Source organism: Octodon degus, unplaced genomic scaffold (assembly GCF_000260255.1).
Source record: "Octodon degus isolate 3935 unplaced genomic scaffold, OctDeg1.0 scaffold00112, whole genome shotgun sequence".
NCBI classification, from domain to species: Eukaryota; Metazoa; Chordata; class Mammalia; order Rodentia; family Octodontidae; genus Octodon; species Octodon degus.
In genome coordinates, this window is record NW_004524688.1 from 7,216,311 (window position 1) to 7,234,069 (window position 17,759).

The 17,759-nt window shown below is 52.2% G+C and overlaps 1 protein-coding gene across 4 annotated transcripts in view; it reads left to right on the forward strand.

Moving 5' to 3' along the window:
- Cep131 (centrosomal protein 131) overlaps positions 1–17,759 on the forward strand; it is a 28,014-nt gene that overhangs the window by 2,280 nt on the left and 7,975 nt on the right. The window contains exons 2-11 of one of the 4 annotated variants that reach the window (XM_023699304.1): positions 584–775; positions 7,819–7,913; positions 12,555–12,669; positions 12,888–13,021; positions 13,993–14,106; positions 14,667–14,816; positions 16,148–16,266; positions 16,698–16,822; positions 16,955–17,108; positions 17,500–17,594. In XM_023699304.1, coding sequence (XP_023555072.1) covers positions 599–775; positions 7,819–7,913; positions 12,555–12,669; positions 12,888–13,021; positions 13,993–14,106; positions 14,667–14,816; positions 16,148–16,266; positions 16,698–16,822; positions 16,955–17,108; positions 17,500–17,594 — 1,278 coding nt within the window. In that variant the 5' untranslated portion in view covers positions 584–598. Of the gene's footprint in view, positions 1–583; positions 776–7,818; positions 7,914–12,554; positions 12,675–12,887; positions 13,022–13,992; positions 14,107–14,666; positions 14,817–16,147; positions 16,267–16,697; positions 16,823–16,954; positions 17,109–17,499; positions 17,595–17,759 lie in introns of those variants that run through there. The other 3 variants (XM_023699302.1, XM_023699303.1, XM_023699305.1) reach the window with 3 other exon arrangements.

Genomic DNA, 17,759 nt, shown 5'->3' on the forward strand with positions numbered 1-17,759 from the left:
ATTTTTATTTATTTTTTTGTGGCAGAACTGGGGATTGAACTCAGGCCCTTGCGCTTGCCAGGGAAGCACTTATTCCACTGAGCCATCTCCCTGGCCTCTTATATAAAATTTTTGAGACAGGATCTCACTAAGTTACTCAGGCTGAGCTTGCACTTTGGGTCTTCCAGCCTCAGTCTCCTAGAGTGCTCGGATTATAGGCCTGCACCACCACTCTTGGCCCAACTCGCAGTTTTTAGCCCCCTGTTTTATAGACGAGAGCTGTCTAGACAGGTGGAGTTCCTGACTCAGGGTCATGGAAGTGGCACTGAAGCGCAGAGCCTGCTCATACTCACGACTGTCTGCTGCCCCTGGCCATCCTGTGAAGTGCTGGCCTGTGCCTGTGACACCAGCCTCCATAGCCCCCATGCTCATCCTCAGAGCCCTCCTGCCCAGCCCCACATCCAAGATGAGTTTAGGATGGTCTGTTGTAGGGTCCTGCCCTCCATGAGGCAAGCATATGGGCCCCTGTCCTTGGGTGTCTGAAGCCTTGCCAGGGCCTTTGGTTTCTCCAGGGTGTTCTACTTCATCTCTCACTTCCTTTCAGGGCCCACTGTCTGCCATGAAAAGCTCCAGGGCTATCAGAAGTGCCCCTGAAGGCAGCCCTGAATGTGCAGACCTGAGTCTGACCGGCCTTCCTCCACCGCTGTCCCGGCGCCCCAGCAGTGCTTCAGCCACTAAGCCCTTCGTGCGCTCTGTCTCTGTGGCCACAGGCAGCGAGCCCAGGAGGAAAGCGCTGGTGAGTGCTGGGGCTAGGGTGGATGGGTCCTGGGTCTTGTGACTTTGGAGGGTTGTCATCAGTGGCATCCAGCTTTAGGGACAGTTCCACGGACTCTCAGAGAGGTCGAGGCAGAGCCCATCCCCACCCAGCACCAGCCTGTGCTCTGGCACTGTGCTTTCCTCTAGCTTTGCTTGGAGCCTCAAGAAATAGGATTGACCTCGGTAGTGTCCCAAATTTTGTGATCAAGGAGATTATGGGGTCAAAGAGGAAAGTGATCGATGATGTAGAGTGTGCCTAAGGAGAGTCACATGGAGAGAAAACATTCTCTCAGGCTTTCACAGAGAGCACATTGGCCAAGCAATGGCCGTGACTCATCCACATGGCTGAAACTGATAAAGGTTCTACAATCTGAGGTACAGGATCTCAGGATAAATCCTGAGAGGACTTCACTGACCTTCTCAGACCCAAAAGCTACAACTCTTGTTGCATAGGTCCTGCTTTACCTTGGTCTTAACCATCCAGTAGAAAAATATGAAGACGAAATATAGGAAGTAAAGCCATGCTGTTCTGTTGAGCTGTGGGGGACTCAGGTCAATAATTTCTGACATTGCCAGTTAAACAGAAGACCCATTGCTGCTAAGGGCTACTGGACTCTTTTAGAATATTTTGCTGAGTTTACACACCTATAATATTCAAATAACGAAACTTAGAAAAAAAGGGGTATACAGATGAATGTCCATTTTGTATCTGTGTATTCAAAGTGGATGGGATAGATATATAGTTACATTCTCTTAATGAATAGAATGATTTGTTCTAATGTTGTTTGTAAATAGGATCTCAAGTCCACATCTTGTACAACAATTAACCACTAAGAAGAATGTATGCAGTGTGTTAGTTATTGAAACTGTCCTAGTGATTTGATTTGAAACTGTCTCATTGCTATCTGTTTATCAATAAAATTATGAAAAAAAAAAAGAAATAGGATTGATCTGTAAGGGGGGAGGTGATGTGCTCCCATGGCCTTGGGTGATGTTGAGGTGCAGGTGGGTGGAGTGAGAGCCACCTTTCTTCTTCCTGTCCGTCTCTGCAGGGCAGGGAAATGGATTGCCTCCAATGGGTGGAAGTGGCTTTGAGAGATGAGGGAGGCCTGTCCTGCTGCCTGAGCTGCTGCCTGCCAGGGGTGGGGGACAATGAGTGCTCTGGAGGCACTGTGCTCCCAGGCTGACCTCAGCTTCTAGAATAGCTGGAGCCTGGAGGCTTAGCTCCAATGAACTGGCCCCAGGCTCCCTGCCTTGCAAGGACTGAGGCCTGTGTGGAGGTCACAGTAGTGGAGCAGGCAGCCATGTACAAGGGGCATCAAGGCTTGCCTGATGGGTGCAGACTGATTCCTCTGTGGGTGAAAGGCTCATCGCATTCCTGTGTCAGACAGGCTAGGGCCTGCTGGTGTCAATCTGACCGCTGCCCAGTGGAGGACCTATTGTCTAAACAAGTTCCTAAATCCTGTAGCCTGTAGAGCAGGGAGCTAGGATGCCCTTCCAGGTCACTTATGACAGACACTCCGTCAGATACACTCCGCTGCGTCAGCTGGGGGATGACCAACTCAAGCAGCAGGGGCCCAAGCTTTGGCCTTGGGTCACTGATCTGCTTTTGAAGCCCTGGGAGGGGGTCTGGGTCTGGGACAATACAAGGGACACTGCAGAGCTGCTTCTACAGGGACAATATTGGAGAGCTGTGGCCCCTGCTAGCAGTCAGTGCAGACGGTCCCTCAGCTGTGTGCTCAGGCTACCCCTGTGGCTGCTCAGGCACCTGACCATCTCTTCTACTTTCTGTAGGAAAATATTCTCTTCCTGATCCCTCATTCATAGCCAAAGTGAGCGTTCATCCTTTCCTCTGGCTGGCACCTTCCACTGCGCCGTCGTGGAGTGTGGAAGCAAACAAGTCCCAGCCTTGAAGAAATGCTCATGCCGTTCCTTTCTTTTTCTTTCTTTCTTTTTTTTTTTTTTGGTACCAGGGATTGGACTCAGGACCTTGTGCTTGCCAGGCAGGTGCTTATGCCGCTGAGCTGTCTTCCCAACCCTAGCCTGATGCTTCTATTCTGGCCTTTGTCTCCAGATACCTCCCCCAACCCAGAACCTCTGCCCCAAGCTTCCTCATCCGGGAGGAAGTCTCTGACTCAGTGGCTCAGGTGACACTGATGTAAGACCCAGAGCGTCCTCCTCCCTGCTGGCCAGGTGGTCACATTGTACTCTGCATCACTCCAGTCCCCTTCCTTGGAGGGGAAAAAGGTCTTTACATCTCAAGAGTCAAAGCGTGTTGATAGAGCAAGTGTCACCATGTATGTATCACAGCCATGTAGCAGCTCTGTCCCTAGACGATGTCCCGCACTCTTGGATGTCCTGGCCCGTGTACAGGTGGCATTCAGTGTCTTTAGTTTGGGGTTTTTCAGGAGGTCTTAGTTTACCATACACAGTAATTGCATTCATGGGAGGGAGCTGTGTGCATGCACACAGCGCATGGTTTTGCTTCTTCTCTTCCTTTCTGCCTTCCTCCATTTCTTGGTCCCCTGACTGTGACTTTGGTTACCGTTTGAGAACTTTCTTTCCACCTTGATGCTTTTAACTGACCTCAGGACATTCCTTCTCCCTGACATCTGTGGTTCTAGGCAGGAAGGTGGCAAAACTGCTGCCAGGAAGATGGACAAAAGGTGGTGACCACCCACAGTCCGTCACCTTGACATAGTGGCCAGCACTGTTTTGTTTCAGAAATGCTCCTTATGCTATTTTTCAAAAAAAATTTATTTTTTTAGGTAGAGTCTTGCTATACAGTTCAGACTCATAGTGATCCTTCTGTCTCAGCCTCCCCAGCGCTGGGATTACAGGTGTGTGCTACCATGCCCAGTTTCAGTGGCTGGCACAGCATGGTGCTGGGCTGGCACGGCTTGTGATACCAGGGATCAAACCCAGGTCCTTGTGCTTTCCAGGCAGGCGCTTAGCCTGCCAAGCTATCTCCTCAACCCTTATGCTATTTTTTGAATGGATCACATCAGCCCCCCCCCAGCCCATTTAAATACAGAGGTTGTGGGAAGGGTGCTCGTCTGGTGGGTCATTGTTTTGGTTTTTTGAGTAATTCCTTCTTTTCTGGTCCTACAGACTACTTAGCTTTATCAGTATGTTTCCCACTCCAATTCCAAGTCAGGCCATTTCTCTAGGTAGCCCTGGTCCCTGCTATGGGAGAGTAGTGTTAGATTGAGATCCAGGCGCTGGGCCCTCCTCTGTGTGTGCGCGCGTGCGTACATGCACAGGTTGCTGTTTCTCTGTGTCCCCATCTGTCCCTGTGTTAAGATACAGCATGAGTTTCTGCTGAGGTCTCCAGCTATCCCACATCACGTGGACAGATGTTACCTCTCCCCTTGCTCATCTGTGGCACCCTAAGTTGGGGACCCGGCCCCTCTCTCCTCCCTCAGATTCTGGTTTATTTACAATGAACTGGCAAGGTGCTGTTGGGATCGGTGGCCTCGCCTGCAGGAACAGTGTCATCAGTGGAGCCAGCACCTCTCAGTCCCTCTGCCCTCCTGTGCTCTGCTTCACAAGCCATTGTCACGCAGGCCATGCCACTGTCACATGGGTCCTCCCAGTGCCCTCTGCCTTATAGCGCTTTGCCTACGTTCCTCTGGGAGTGAGCTGAGTAGCTTGTCATGTGTTTAAGAGCCATTTATCTTCCCTTCTCTATGGGCTGATCTTACCCTTTGCTGACTTTTCTTTTTTTTTTTTCCCGTGGTTTGTGGTTTATATCACAAACAAAGCTGAGTTCCTAAGTGTTTTCTTTTCTTTTTTTTTTACTTTACATACTGTTATCTTTAATGAATCAAAGGACAAGACATTGATATTTAATAGTCCAACAATATTAGCAGAAAGCTTTCTTTTCTTTTTTTTTTTTAAAATTATTTATTTATTTGTTTATTTGTGTATGTGTGTGTGACCAGCTCAGCCCACCAGGGGGCGGGGCTGGCTGGCATGTGGTGCTGGGGATTGAACCGCGGTCCCTGTGCTTTGCTAAGCTTGTTCTAAGTAGGTGCTTTAGACCACTGAGACATCTCACCAGCCCCCAGAAAGCTTTCTTTTCAATAAAAAGAAATCAGTAGTAAAACTATCTTAACTATCATTTGTATATTTTTCCACTTCTTTTCTCCATTACACCATACCATTTTCTCTTTTCTTTTGAAATTTCTTCCCATTTTACAGTATCTGTTGTACATTATGGATCTTATTTACTCTTTCAGCTTCTCACAATAGGGAGACAATACAGTGAAATGTATGTCAGATTTATTTCACTTTGAGTATGATCTCGAGTTGTATTCATTTACCTATAAAAGTCTCCAGTTTATGCTTCTTTATAGCTGAGTAGTACTTCATTGTATCAAAAGGCCATATCTTTTTTTTTTTTTTCAAACCAAATTGGTAGGACAGTTTCAATAATTCACACATTGCATACATTCTTCCTAGTGGTTAATTGCTGTACAAGATGCGGACATGATATCCTATTTACAAACACCATTAGAACAAATCCCTCTATTCTCCCAAGTGTTTTCTTGTGGTGTCATTCTGTCCTTTGTTTAGGTCTCCTTGCAGCTGTGCAGAAGTATGCCCCGAGCCCAAACTGCACTCAGCAGCGGCCCCCTGCGCTGCTTCTCCATGCTCACCACGCGTCTCCTCCAGGGCTGGACCGCAGCCACCCCAGCTGCTCCACAGCACAGCACAGCCTCAGAAGGGTTGCCTGCCTCAGAGGGCATATAGTCTCCATAAGCCACTCTCACTTTCGTCACCAGCAGCCTGTCTGGGGGTCCCCAAGACCACCTTCTGTTCAGTAATTTTCTAGAAGGACCCCCCAGGCTGATGAGAGCTGACATAGTAACAGTTTATGATAGGGAAAGAATGCAAACTAAACAGCTCAGAGAAAGAGAGTTCGGGAGGGTCGAATATGGAGCCTCTATTGTCCTGTCCTGCCATGTAGGCACAGACTTGCCTTCCTGGCTTGGGTGGATGGTGACAACATGCTCAAAGCATTGCCAGCCTAGGGTGCACCTCAGCCCTGTAGAGGCCCAAATGGCACCCACGTGGCTGACCCGTCTTCAGCCCTACAGGTTCAGTGATAGCTCTGGACCGCATCCTCCCACATTGCTTTCCTGCTGGGACTCTAACCCCATGCTGTAAGTCACGCTATTGGACCAAAAAGGTGGCCTTGGGCCCCAGTAAGCCTGCTCAGGTGGGATACTCAGGGGCCTTAGTAGTCACCTCCCAGAAGCCCGAGGCAAAGGGCTTGTCCTTACCACACAGGTGCTGTCCTCTCTTATGCCTTTTCAGTGGCTGGCCTGGCGTCTCTAGCAGCCCAGCTGGGACATTCACAAAAACTGACTGAGCCCGGCATCCCCAGCAGGGCCCTGGCAGCAGCCTCTGGTACTGGCATTTTGTGTTCTTTCAGTGGTCTCCTGTTTGCAGCCTGGTTGGCAAGCACAGGTTCCTTCTAGGGAAGAGGCCACTCGCAACCGGTGTCACTTCAGCACCTTCGTCCAAAATGGCTTCTCCTAACCTACTATTTCCCTACTTAAGAAAACAGTTTCATGTTGGGTGCAGCAGCACACACCTGTAGTCTCAGTATTCAGGAGGCTGAGGCAGGAGGATTGCATCAATTTGAGGCTATCCTGGGCAACATAGCAGGATCCTCTTTCAAAAAACCAAAAGAAAAGAAAGAAAATGATTTCATGATGTGAGGAAAGGCCCATGGCAAATTGTAGTGGGATTTCATGTTCCCTGTTTGTTTGTTTGTTTTCTCTTGGTCTTATTTTGGTTGGGTAGTTAGTTTTTAGCTTAAGGATTCAGATTTTAAAATACTTGAAGAATTTTAAGTCTGTAGATTTTTTTTTGGGGGGGGGTCTCATTGTTTGGGGATGAACACCGGCCAGGTCACATCTAATAGTGTAACCTGCCATGTGGCATGGGGTAGGGAACCCCAGTGTGCCCCACTGGATTTGAGACCTTTTACCCCAAGATTTCATTTGGAAGATTTTTTTTTTTTTTTTTTTTGAGACAGGGACTCCATGCAGTTCAGGCTGGCCTTTTTTCTTTTTTTTTTTTTTTGTGGAACCAGGGATTGAACTCAGGCCCTTGTACTTGCCAGGCAAGTGCTTATGCTACTGAGCTGTCTCCCTGGCCCCCAGGCTGGCCTTTAGCTCACTCTGTAACCTAGGCTGGTCTCGAACTTGTAATGATCCTCCTGCCTCAGCCTCCGAGTGCTGGAATTACATAGGTGTGCCACCATACCCGGCCCTCATTTGGAATATTTTTAAGCTTACAGAAAAGGTGGAAGCGTAGTATAATGTGTACCGATGAGCCACTGTGGGGTCCAGTGACAGTCAGGGCCCCCACCTTGTTGGAACAAACTGTGGATGGCATAGGCTGTCTCCTAGGCCCACCATTTCTCTTACCTAGGAAGTAGACTTTCTCCACGGACATCTTGTGACTCCACAGTGGCATCTGATGTTCCTCTGCCATTCCAAAACACCCTTTTTCCACCTGGGGCCCCAGAGGACAGTGATTAGCACCTTTGTTGTTTCTAAGATACTAACTTCATTAGCATGCAGGCTGTTGATGCCCTCCTATCTGCCACCGTAGGCCCACAGTGCCAGAGTGTCCACATTAACCCTCACAGTGAGCCCAGAGCACCCCTGGGACACACTGGGGGCTGAAGGGCCCATTGCTCTCTTCTTGCCATTCCCAGAGCTCACTGTGACAATGGTGATAGTGAGGAGCAGTCTCTGGCCAACTGCACAGCCTCTCACTCTGCAGGTACAGATGGTTCTGCCTTGAGCAGGAAGTTGAGGTGTCAATGCCAGGGCCTTCCCCTACCCATGACCATGTCCCCCCACTGGCCTTTGGTCCTATGTCCCTACTTACCTATCACCCCTCTATTCTAACCATTTCTTCAGGGCCTAGCCTGGTACTGAGGTGGCAGATGAGTGTCTGAGACCTTTGCCACTGAATGGGCTGCTTTCTCTCTTTCTGTAGGAGGCTGCAGGGCCCGGAAGCTCCAGGGCCATCAACAACCTTCGAAGGTCTAACAGTGCCACACAGGTCAACCAGCCCTGGACTGGCTCCCCCAGGTAATCTTCATCTTCCTCCCAGAGCGCTGGGCCTTTAGAAGCCCCTCCCAGAAGGTGGCTCTGTCCCTAGGGCAGCACCACCCTTCAGTTCCCCATGCTCCTCCTGCTCTCCTTGGGCCCTTCTGGTTCTGTCAGGGGTGGCCCTTGCAGGACATTGGATTTGGAGTGACCTTTCTACAGCCCAGCCCTTGGGTTCCATTCTCTCCTCTTGAACCAAGAGGGCTAAGGAGGCCAAGTGTAGCCATCCTGTCCTGTCCTATCTGGAGCCATGCCCTGAGGCAGATTTTTCACCTGAAGCCACTCCTTCTATTGCTAGGCACAGTGGGCACACAGGGGGACCTGCTTGGGCCTTCCCTGCAGTCCTCCAGCTGTAGCTATTCCCCTGCCTTTCAGCTATACCTGTTCCTTGCAGCAGGTGGGACATTGAGTCAGTTCTAAATCCTCCATTCCCATCTCTATGCTTGAGAATTAAACAGCCACCCTCTCCTGCAGGCTCCAGGGGAGGAGAGGAAGGAGCTGCATTGGGGTCCCAGTGCCAGTGAGAAGGTTCGAGTAGATACCCTTGGGCTGATCATGGCCCACTCCCATAGGCCTTGTCCTGGAGCGGGAAGGGCTGCTTAGGCTGCAGGTTGGTAGATGGTTTAAGTTCTGGGCCAGTCAGGGAGTGGACCTTCCCCAGAGGAGCAGGAGCAGTGCCGTCTACGCAGCAGCAGAGCTGTCTCCAAACCTCCAGAGCCCAGGGCTGCTCCGGGGACCCTGCTGAGATATGTGTGTGTCCCCCCCAGGGTGTCCACTCTATCCTGTGGCAGTGGATAAAGGTGCAGGACTCACCAGGGTAGGAGGCAGCAGACACTTAGTGTTAGTGCTAAGGGTGATAAGGCATGGTGTGTGTGCATGTGTAGCATGTGTCTGTGCTGTTTGTGTGCTGTGCGTGGAGTTGAGGGAGTGTGTGCATGGTGTGTGACATGTTTGTATGTATGGTGTATATATGAGGAGTATGTATAGTGCATATTTGTATTACATGTATGGTTTTGTGTGATGTGCATTGTGTTTATCATGTGTGTGGGATGTGTGTGTGTGGGATGTGTAGTATGTAAGTTGTGGTAATTAGTAGGGTATGGTCTGTGTGCTCTGTGTGGTGTATGCGTTGTGTGCGTGGTGCACAGTGTGTGTGGTAGTGCAGGGTGTGCACTGTTTGAAGGATGTCTGGGGAGCCCCTCTCTAGGTGTCTCTCTCTGGCTCTAGGCTGAAAGGAGTCTGGCTGTGTTAGCAGTTGAGGTCCTGGTGTTTTTACTGCTTAATCCATCTTTCTGCCTGGACCTGGCCATCTCTGCCTTTGTGTGGTGTCAGGACCCTGTGTGGGGCTGTTCTGGGCCCCTGGCTCCCATCCTGCACCCTGTGTATGTTCCTCTGTACTGCTTACTCTTTAAGCTGGTGGCTACTAGGGAATGGGCCGCGCTCGCTCTTCCTAATCCTGGGGCTTTCTGCTCCCTGTGCTTTGATGCTCTGAAGTTTCTCTAGCACTAACCTTCAGGGTTTCTGTCAGGGCTTGCGGTGACTTGCAGGTATCCCACTGGGGATCTAGTTGCCCCTGTGGGTCCGCCCTGCCCTGGACCTCTGAGGGGTGGTTCAGGAGGCTGCTGCAGGTCCCAGCTATTCCCATGATGAAGGGTCTTACTTTTTTTTTTTGCTGGATGTAGCCCTGGAGCCCTCCGTTTCCCCTGCATTATGAATGGCCTTCTTCCCTGGCCTGTGCTGTGTGGGATCCTTACTAATGGGTAGATGCATGCATGATCTGAGCATTGTTTGTGAGTCTCTCGCATTTTCCCTGTGGACGGTCAGTGTCCACAAATAAAGATGCTGCCTCTTCCCTTCTAACTCTTTTTGCATCCCATCTGTAGGAGTCTCTTCAGGTCCTCGTGTTAGACCAAGAAGCCAATATTTGTAATCCCAAAGTTACGTTATTGGAATCCCACCAAGTTAATTCCAATCTACCACTTTCAATGCAACCCATGGTGAAAGTAAAGACACTAAAACATGTTTTTAATTATTGGGGAGCTAAGGGGCTCTAAGTCCAGCCACAAAGATGGCTTTCAGGAACAAAGAGGTTGATCCAGGGCCTCACCTGGAGGAGTGGCTTGAGGAGGAATGACCGAGAATTGTGGGAAGTGGGTGACTCCTGTGAGCTGAGCTAGGTGGGTGGCCTACATTTATCTCTGCCATATGCAGAGATGATGCAGAGAAAGTAATCTGCTTTATGCTATTGAGATAGTATCTAATGTTTTGGGGGGTCTGGTGCTTCAGCTTTGATGTAGTCTTTCAAGCCCCAGGAAGTCATAGCGTCTATCTCGAGGCTCAATCCCAGCTGGCAGCACAGAGCTTTGGCTCTTCGTCCTGTCTCAACCCGTCCTGTCTCAACCCAGCTCACATTAAAGAGCAGCAGTTATAGGTTACCACGGAAACACACATGCCACCTTCAAAGACTATCACCAGCACCTCACCTAGACCACTACACATTGCTTAAGGCCAATTGAAGGATAAACAGAAGTCCCAGCCAGCTCTGTACAGAACAATAGGAGGAAATAGGGTGAGGCTCAGTCAAAATGGAGACAGTTGCTCTTCTTTCAAGGAGAACTGCTCGGGTGGTCCTCCACACCATCTCCCTGGAAGGAGTAGAGTGGGGTTCATTTGGGATGCTACCCACCCCTCAGCACCCCTAAGGTGGCCTTGTCAAGTTTGCCAGGACCTGTTTTGTGTACAGATGGATTCTGGGGGCCTTTCTGCATGTGTCTCCTCCAGAGGCTTGTCACTGTGGAAGTACTGTTGGGGCTGTGGTGGCCTCCTCAGAAGAGGGCAGCGCTGTGCCCTGGCATGCTGCCAGCAGTTGTGTCCACGGAGTTCCTGGGCTCAGAACAGACATCATAGGTAGCCAGGGACCAGGTCAGAGTCAGGAAGCTCCTCAGAGGTTCTGGGCTGCTGCCTGCCAGCCCTGCCCTAGCGAGAAACACCATGTGGTTGGCTGCCGCCATCGCTGCCTTCCCGCCATCTCTACCTTCCTGCCCTGCAAAACACAGCAGTGACATGCTTCAGAGCTGAGGGCACATCAGTTACTTTCTTTTTGAAAAACTGGTCCTGGCGCTTGAACCCGAAGTGGTGAAAGGCGTCCCAGATCTTTTAAAAAATATTTATCTATTTGTTGCAGTACTGGAAACTGAACTCAGCTCTGCCTCTGGGCTACATCTGCCCCTCTTTTTGTATTTTATTTTGAGACAGGGTCTGATTTTTTGAGGTGTGTTCACAGAATTGTAGAACCATCACAATCAAATTTAGAATGTTTTCATCACCCTAAAAGGAAACCACGTATCACTTAGTAGTCAGTGTCCACCTCCCTTCCTCCAGCCCGCGCCACTCCCTAGTGGGGCTCCTGCCCCGAAGGATCTGCCTGCTCTGGAGAGTTCCCATAGCTGGAACATACCGAGTGGGCCCAGGACCTGATTTCATTTTGTCCCTTTTCCTCCTCTCCCCCCTCCATTCCCTCCTCCCCTGGCCCTCTCAGTCTGTCTGTCTCTGTCTCTTTCTCTCTGTCTGTCTCTTTTTCTTTTTTTCCCACCCTATCTCTCATGATAATAGGAATTAAACCCAGGGCCTTCCCACTGAGCTACATCCCCAACCCTTTCTATTTTTATTTTATATATTTATTTATTTAGTATTTTTAGGGAAGGACCTACAGGGTGTTCAGGGTCTCATACTAGATCAGACTCGTAGTGATCTGCCTGTTTACAGCCTCCCAAGAGCTGAGATTACAGGTGTGTACTACCACGCCCAGTCTCAGTTGCTGTCTCAGTGTACCCTGGGGGCAGGGCTGTCACTGCAGGCCTGGGGATTGAACCCCGGCCCCTGCACCTGCTTGCAGGCGCATTAATCTGCTGAGCTATTTGGCTGGCCCTCTACTTTTATTTTAGTCTCACTAAGTTGCTAAGTTGACTCACACTTGGAATCCTCCTGCCTCAGCCTCCAGGAGTGTTGGGCTTACAGGTGAGCACCATCTTGCCTGCCTTAGGTCTGGCTCTTTTACTGAGCATCACACCTTTAAGGGGCAGCCATGCCACGGCCTATGTCAGTGCCTTGTTCCTGTTTGTGGCTCAATAATGCACTGAGATGCGGATGGACTATATTTTCCATCACAGTTGTGCTGTGCTACAGTTGTGGCCTTCCACAAGGCAATGGCAGGAGCTCTTGGCTCCCATTCAGCTCAGAGGTGGGGCAAGAAGTGTCCTGGGTCACCTGGGGTGGCTCCTCACATCCTCTGAGCTGCAAGCCTGAATAGCTCCCGATCCACAGGGAGGAGGAGAGTGTCAGCTGCTGGTGGGCAGCTATTTATGGCTCTTAGCCACAGACATCCAGGCTCCACATGGCAGAATGGGACGCAGCCTGTGCCACGGCTTGACAGGAACTCCCCAGGCCTCGTCCCACTGAGGCACCTTTGCTGGGTACAGTGGTGTCAGGGCTAAGAAACTGTCTTATGCTGCGGCCTTGGGAGCGGAGTCCCTTGTGTCCTGGGCCCTCCCTCTCTTATAAGCCGTGGTTCTGTCTTCCTTGCTGGGGTTGACTTCGCTGCTGGTTGACTTTGTTGTAACACAGGCCAGTGGAGTCCCCCGACTTCCTGACACTGTTCGAGGGGAGCCCTGGTGGGAGAAGGAGGCCGGCGGGTCTGAGCAAGCCATCTGGTGAAAAGGCAGCCACTTGGAATGTACTGGTAAGGTTAGGCACGAGGTGGCCACAAGTCCTAGTCTCCCCTGGGATCACTGCCTTTGTGCAAGGGGGCAGTGGCAGTGCGAGGCTGTATCTCAGGAGCCCTGGGTCACTGCCTGCTGCTTGCATGGGGATTGTGGGCTCCTGTGATTAGGGTGCAGCAGTGCTGGGTAGGCAGGGGCTGATGTTGGGCCATACTGAGGGGCGTTGTGTTACCCACAGGATGAGCACCCCAGGATGTGCTCCCCAGCCAACACTCAGAATGCCAGTGCCCTTGATGTCCCTGTGGGCCCACGGAGGAAGGAGTGCACCCTGGCACCCAGCTTCACTGCTAACAACAGGTGGGACCCTTGCAGGTAATGGGATGGCCCTGGCCAGGGGCTCATTGGCTGAGGACTCTGATTCGTGGCTAGATCAGTCTGTGGGAATGAATGAGTGGAGAAGGGAAGCAATGGTGTTTTGTACGTGGCACTGGGGCTTGAAGTAGGGCTGTCACACTGAGCTATGCCATCTGCTTTTTATTATTACTATTTTAAAAAATTTTGAGGCAGAGTGTCTGTACGTCACTAAGTTGCCCAGGCTAGGCTTCAATTTGTGATTCTCCTGCTCCAGCCTCCCAGAGTGCTGGGATTACAGGCTTGTGCCACCATGCCTGGCATGCGTGGCCTTCTTTACCAATGGTGAAGGAAGAGGCCACCAGGTGACAAGTGGTGTCTGTCTGCTTAAGGATGAGGCTTGCTGTGGCCCACCAGGCCTGTCAGAGGGCACACCTTTGCCCACCAGCTCCTCATGAGACAGCCTCTCCCTCCAGAGGCCAAGACACCCTTGGCGGCTTGTGCGGTTCTGTTGTGTAGCTTCTAAGGCTGGTCCTAGGTTAAGCTTTTTTTTTTTCCTAGGTTAAGCTTTGAGACTGTATGTGTTCCAGGGGGCAGGGAGCAGGTCACATCAGGGCTGCATCAGTTGCTTTTAGGGTCAGGCTCACTAGGCACATGGCCAGAGTATGGGAGTGGTAGCTGACAGCGTCACAGCCATTAAGCTGGGTTGTTGGGGCCTAGAGGAAGCCCCCTCTGGGCCACTTCTAAGCCTGCAAGGCAAGTGTGGCTCTGCTTAACCTCAGTGGGACTGGGAACACAGCTGCCCCCTTGGGGCCCAGGAGGGCTCCCCAGTGCCAACACAGCTTCTTCATTAGACACAGACCTGCGGCCCCAAGGGACCCTCGGGTGATGTCACAGGAGATGCAGGCAGCTCCTCCAGGCCAGAGTCAGTGCCGCAGACATGATCTTGGCCGTCTGCCTCCTCAGCTAGCAGCTTACTGTGTCTCTGGCAGGAGCAACAAGGGAGCTGTGGGCAACTGCGTCACCTCCATGGTGCACAACCGCTACACCCCCTCGGAGAAGGCGCACCCCCTCAAGAGCTCCAACCAGACCACCCCCTCCCTCAAGTAAGCCAGCACCCACTGGGAGGCACGTGGCCCAGGGCTTGACTTCGGGAGCCTACAAGGCGTGTACACGTGAGGGCACTTGCCATCCTCTGTGCTGTCACCTGAGCTTATGAGGTCCAGATCTGCTTCCCAGGGACAGAGAAGACAGACCAGACGTGGCCAAGCCCAGGACTCACACCTGGGGTGGCCCCTTCTTGGGGAAGCTGCTCTCGTGTCCAGAGCTGAAGGGGTGTCACAGTGAAGGTGGGTGGCAGAGCAGGAGGGCTCATGCCTGTGCTCCTTCCTGGGCTTTGCTCAGTCAGTGGCCTTTTGGGTTTCTTGACTCCATCTATCTCTGGGCTCCTGCAGCTTCTGTGAACTTCTTGGTCTTTAAATATAAATTATTTGCTTGAGAGCCAACTGATAAGACCTTGTTGGGGTATAGGTAGCTCTAGCCAGGTGGAGCTGGAGGGCTGGCCTTATGCTGTGGCCCATACACCTCTTGGGGTGCTCCCTGATGCCCGGGGGGCAGAGCTGCTTCCCTGGGCAGTGAGCTGGGCTCCTCTTCTTCTCCCTGCCAGCAACATCATCAAGGCAGCCACCAGTGAGGGCAGTGAGGGCAACAGCTTTGGGAAGAACTTCACCAGCAGCTGCCACCCAGCCCAGAGTGCAGCCACAGGGAGGAGCTCCCCCGTCAGGCGGAAGGAGGTAACCGAAGAGGAGGCTGAGAGGTGAGCACTTTGGGGAGCTAGGGCCTACATCTCCAGGGCAGCAGTGCTATTTGATAATTGTTTTAAAGCACTGAGGCTGAAAAGGCCACACCTGACATGACTCCGCCTGTGTGTGACACACCAAGAAAGGCAGTTGTATAGAGGCAGGAAGCGGAGCAATAGTTGCTTGGGGCTAGGTCGGGCCTAGAGTCGGGGAGAGCTCATGGGTGGCAGTGGGATGAAGCAGAAGTGGATTGCACTGATGGTGGCATAGCTCTGGATTTCTAAAAACCATGGAATTATATGCTAAAAATGGGTGGATTTTCTAGTATGTAAATTATACCTCAGTAAACTATTAATTATAAAATGTTTAGGGGAAATAAAATATAAAACTGAGAAGAACAAAAACACCTGAAGGACCTCATCCTGGGTGTTCACCCTGGAGTTATGGATTGGCAGAGTATAGCCCTTGGCAACAGGGCCATGGCTCAGGGCCAGATGGCCACTCCTGGCACCTCCCATCCTGCCTCCTAGGAGCCTGCACCTCCTGGGCTCACTGGCCCACTGCCCAGGGGTTGGGGGCCCAGAGAACCAGCCCTGTAAGCAGGCAAGGTGAGAGGGTACTGGGAAGGGAGGCCAGGAGCTGGCAGCCCCTTGAAGGCTTCATGGTGGTGCCCTCCATGCACAGGCCTCTCAGGGTAGACAGGTGTCACCGTCCAGAGCCCAGGCCTTCACAGCAGATGACTGTCTATGTACTGGGTTCTCGTTGCCTTTGCTGAATGGATCTATGCCTGGACCCTCGAACCAAAAGTGAAGTTTGGTTCAGTCGATTTTGAGTATTATAATAAAGTGTGTATGGTGACAACTACAGATGTACTGTACAAAGTCCACCTCCCATCCCAGCCCCAGCTCCACCAACCTAGTTGCCTGTAGCCTTGCCTTTTCCGGGGTGCCTGTCAATGCAGCCGTGGTGCATGACTCCTGTGCCTAGGACCCGTGGCTGCTGGTGGTTCTTTGCTCCTGAGTAGCATCCTCTCTCCTGGATGCACCTGTTCATTCTGTAGCTAGTGCGTGGGCATTTGGGTTCCTTCTAGTTTCTAGTGATTATACACAGTATCAGTCGATTCTTGCTTTTCCTCGAGCAACTTCTCCAGAAGGTTGATTTTGGGGTTTAATGGAGTGAGCCTGGAAGTACTGACCCGGTCTTGTTCTGGCTGGATGGAAAAGCAGTGTATGCACGCAGCCACCAGCTTTACTCTGCCTGGCTGGACCTTCAATTTTCAGCTTCCTGCAGGCCATTAGGGGGATGGCTGTGGGCCCCCTCTTAGTCCTGCACCTTGCTCTCTGGGCAGATTTATTCGCCAGGTGAATCAGGCTGCTGTCACCATCCAGCGCTGGTACCGCCGCCAGGTGCAGCAGCGCCATGCAGGATTCAGAAGCCTGGAGCACCTGCTGGCATCCAAGCGAGAGGTCTGTGAGCACTCAAGGTGGGCCCAGAGACCCTAGGGTCTTAAACCATATAGGTAGAGTTTGGGGGACAGGGAGAATTAAGACCTAGCATCATCCATAGGTGCATACCCATCTGTGGACACCCTTGGTCCTCTAGTGACTGTCATCCGGACAGGGTGTTAGGACATGTCTACGGGCCTGGAAGGACGCATTACAAGGCTTCTGCTCCTAGAATGTGGAGTTGTCTCCCCTGCTGAGCTGCCAGTGCCCAGGGTGGGGATTTGCTGTGTTGGCTAGAGGTGGCAGGTTCAGGGTCTAGAAGGGCTCTTTTGCTCATCCCCGTGAGCTCTACAGTCTCCCAGGGATGCAGGACTCAAGTGGAAACTTCCTAGCTGGTCCAGGGTCTCTGTCCATCTTCTTATCTTCAAACCACATGGCTTTGGCTTCCCTGGCAGGAGCAGCAGCAGCAACAGCGACTCGGTGGTGGGAACCTCCTGGAGCTACACCGGCAGAAGGAAGTGGCGAGGAAAAAGGCCCGAGAGGAGAAGGCTCGCCAGGCCAGGCGGGCGGCCATTCAGGTGCAGGGGCCCCTACACCTTCCCACACCCCATCCTGACTATGTGGCACTGATCCTGGGGACAGCTGGCCACAGGAGGGTGAGGGGTCATCCTTGTCCAGGGACTGCTCAGAGACCTCCTCCTATTCTGCAGGAACTGCGGGAGAAGAGAGCCCAGAAGTCAGGGGAAGCTGAGCTGCCCAAGAAAAGCCCAGAAACCAGAACACTAGGGCGGCCTCTGCCTACCCAGAGGCCTCTCCTGATGCCAGGCAGCACGGCTTCCCAGGGCCTCAAGGCCAGCAACTCTGGTGAGCACTGTGGGTCAGCCTCAGGAGGTTTGTGATGGGGAGGTGGTGTGGCATAGCCTGCATGCTCTCAGGGCCCCATGCTGCGCCTGGCTAGTGGCTTCCACATGCACAGTCGGGGCCTTGGCTCTCACCAGCCCCGGCCCTTTGTCTTCACTCCTGCCCTACTTACTCATAGACTGGACTTGAGGTGCCCAGGCTGTGACAAGGGACCCAGCAGGCAGAGACCCTAGCCCAGGGGTTGCTTGGCTCTTCCAGCCCCACACCTTGAAGGCTAAGGCTCCCCAGTGTCTCTGCTTTGTGGAGTCACACCTGCCTCCCCGTACCTGGTTCCTTCCCAGGGCTCCTTAGGGTTAGTGCCCTGGGTGGGACAGTGCTGTATTCTGTTATGCAGGTGCCACCATCCACCCTGCAAGTCCGAGGGACCCCTGCCTGCCCATCTCCAACTCATCCCCAGAGCCCCAGCAATCTCCAGAGCACAAGCTGCAGGTCTGCACACAGCCTTGCTTCCTGATGTCACCTTCATAGGGCGAGTGGTGGCAGGGGTGGCTGAGCCCAGTTTCCCTGCCCCCACCTCTGCCATGGAGCCCTTATATGTTTTGCCTGGGGGAGGGGGATGAGTTAGCTGAGGATGAGCCAGTGACCTGGGAAGCC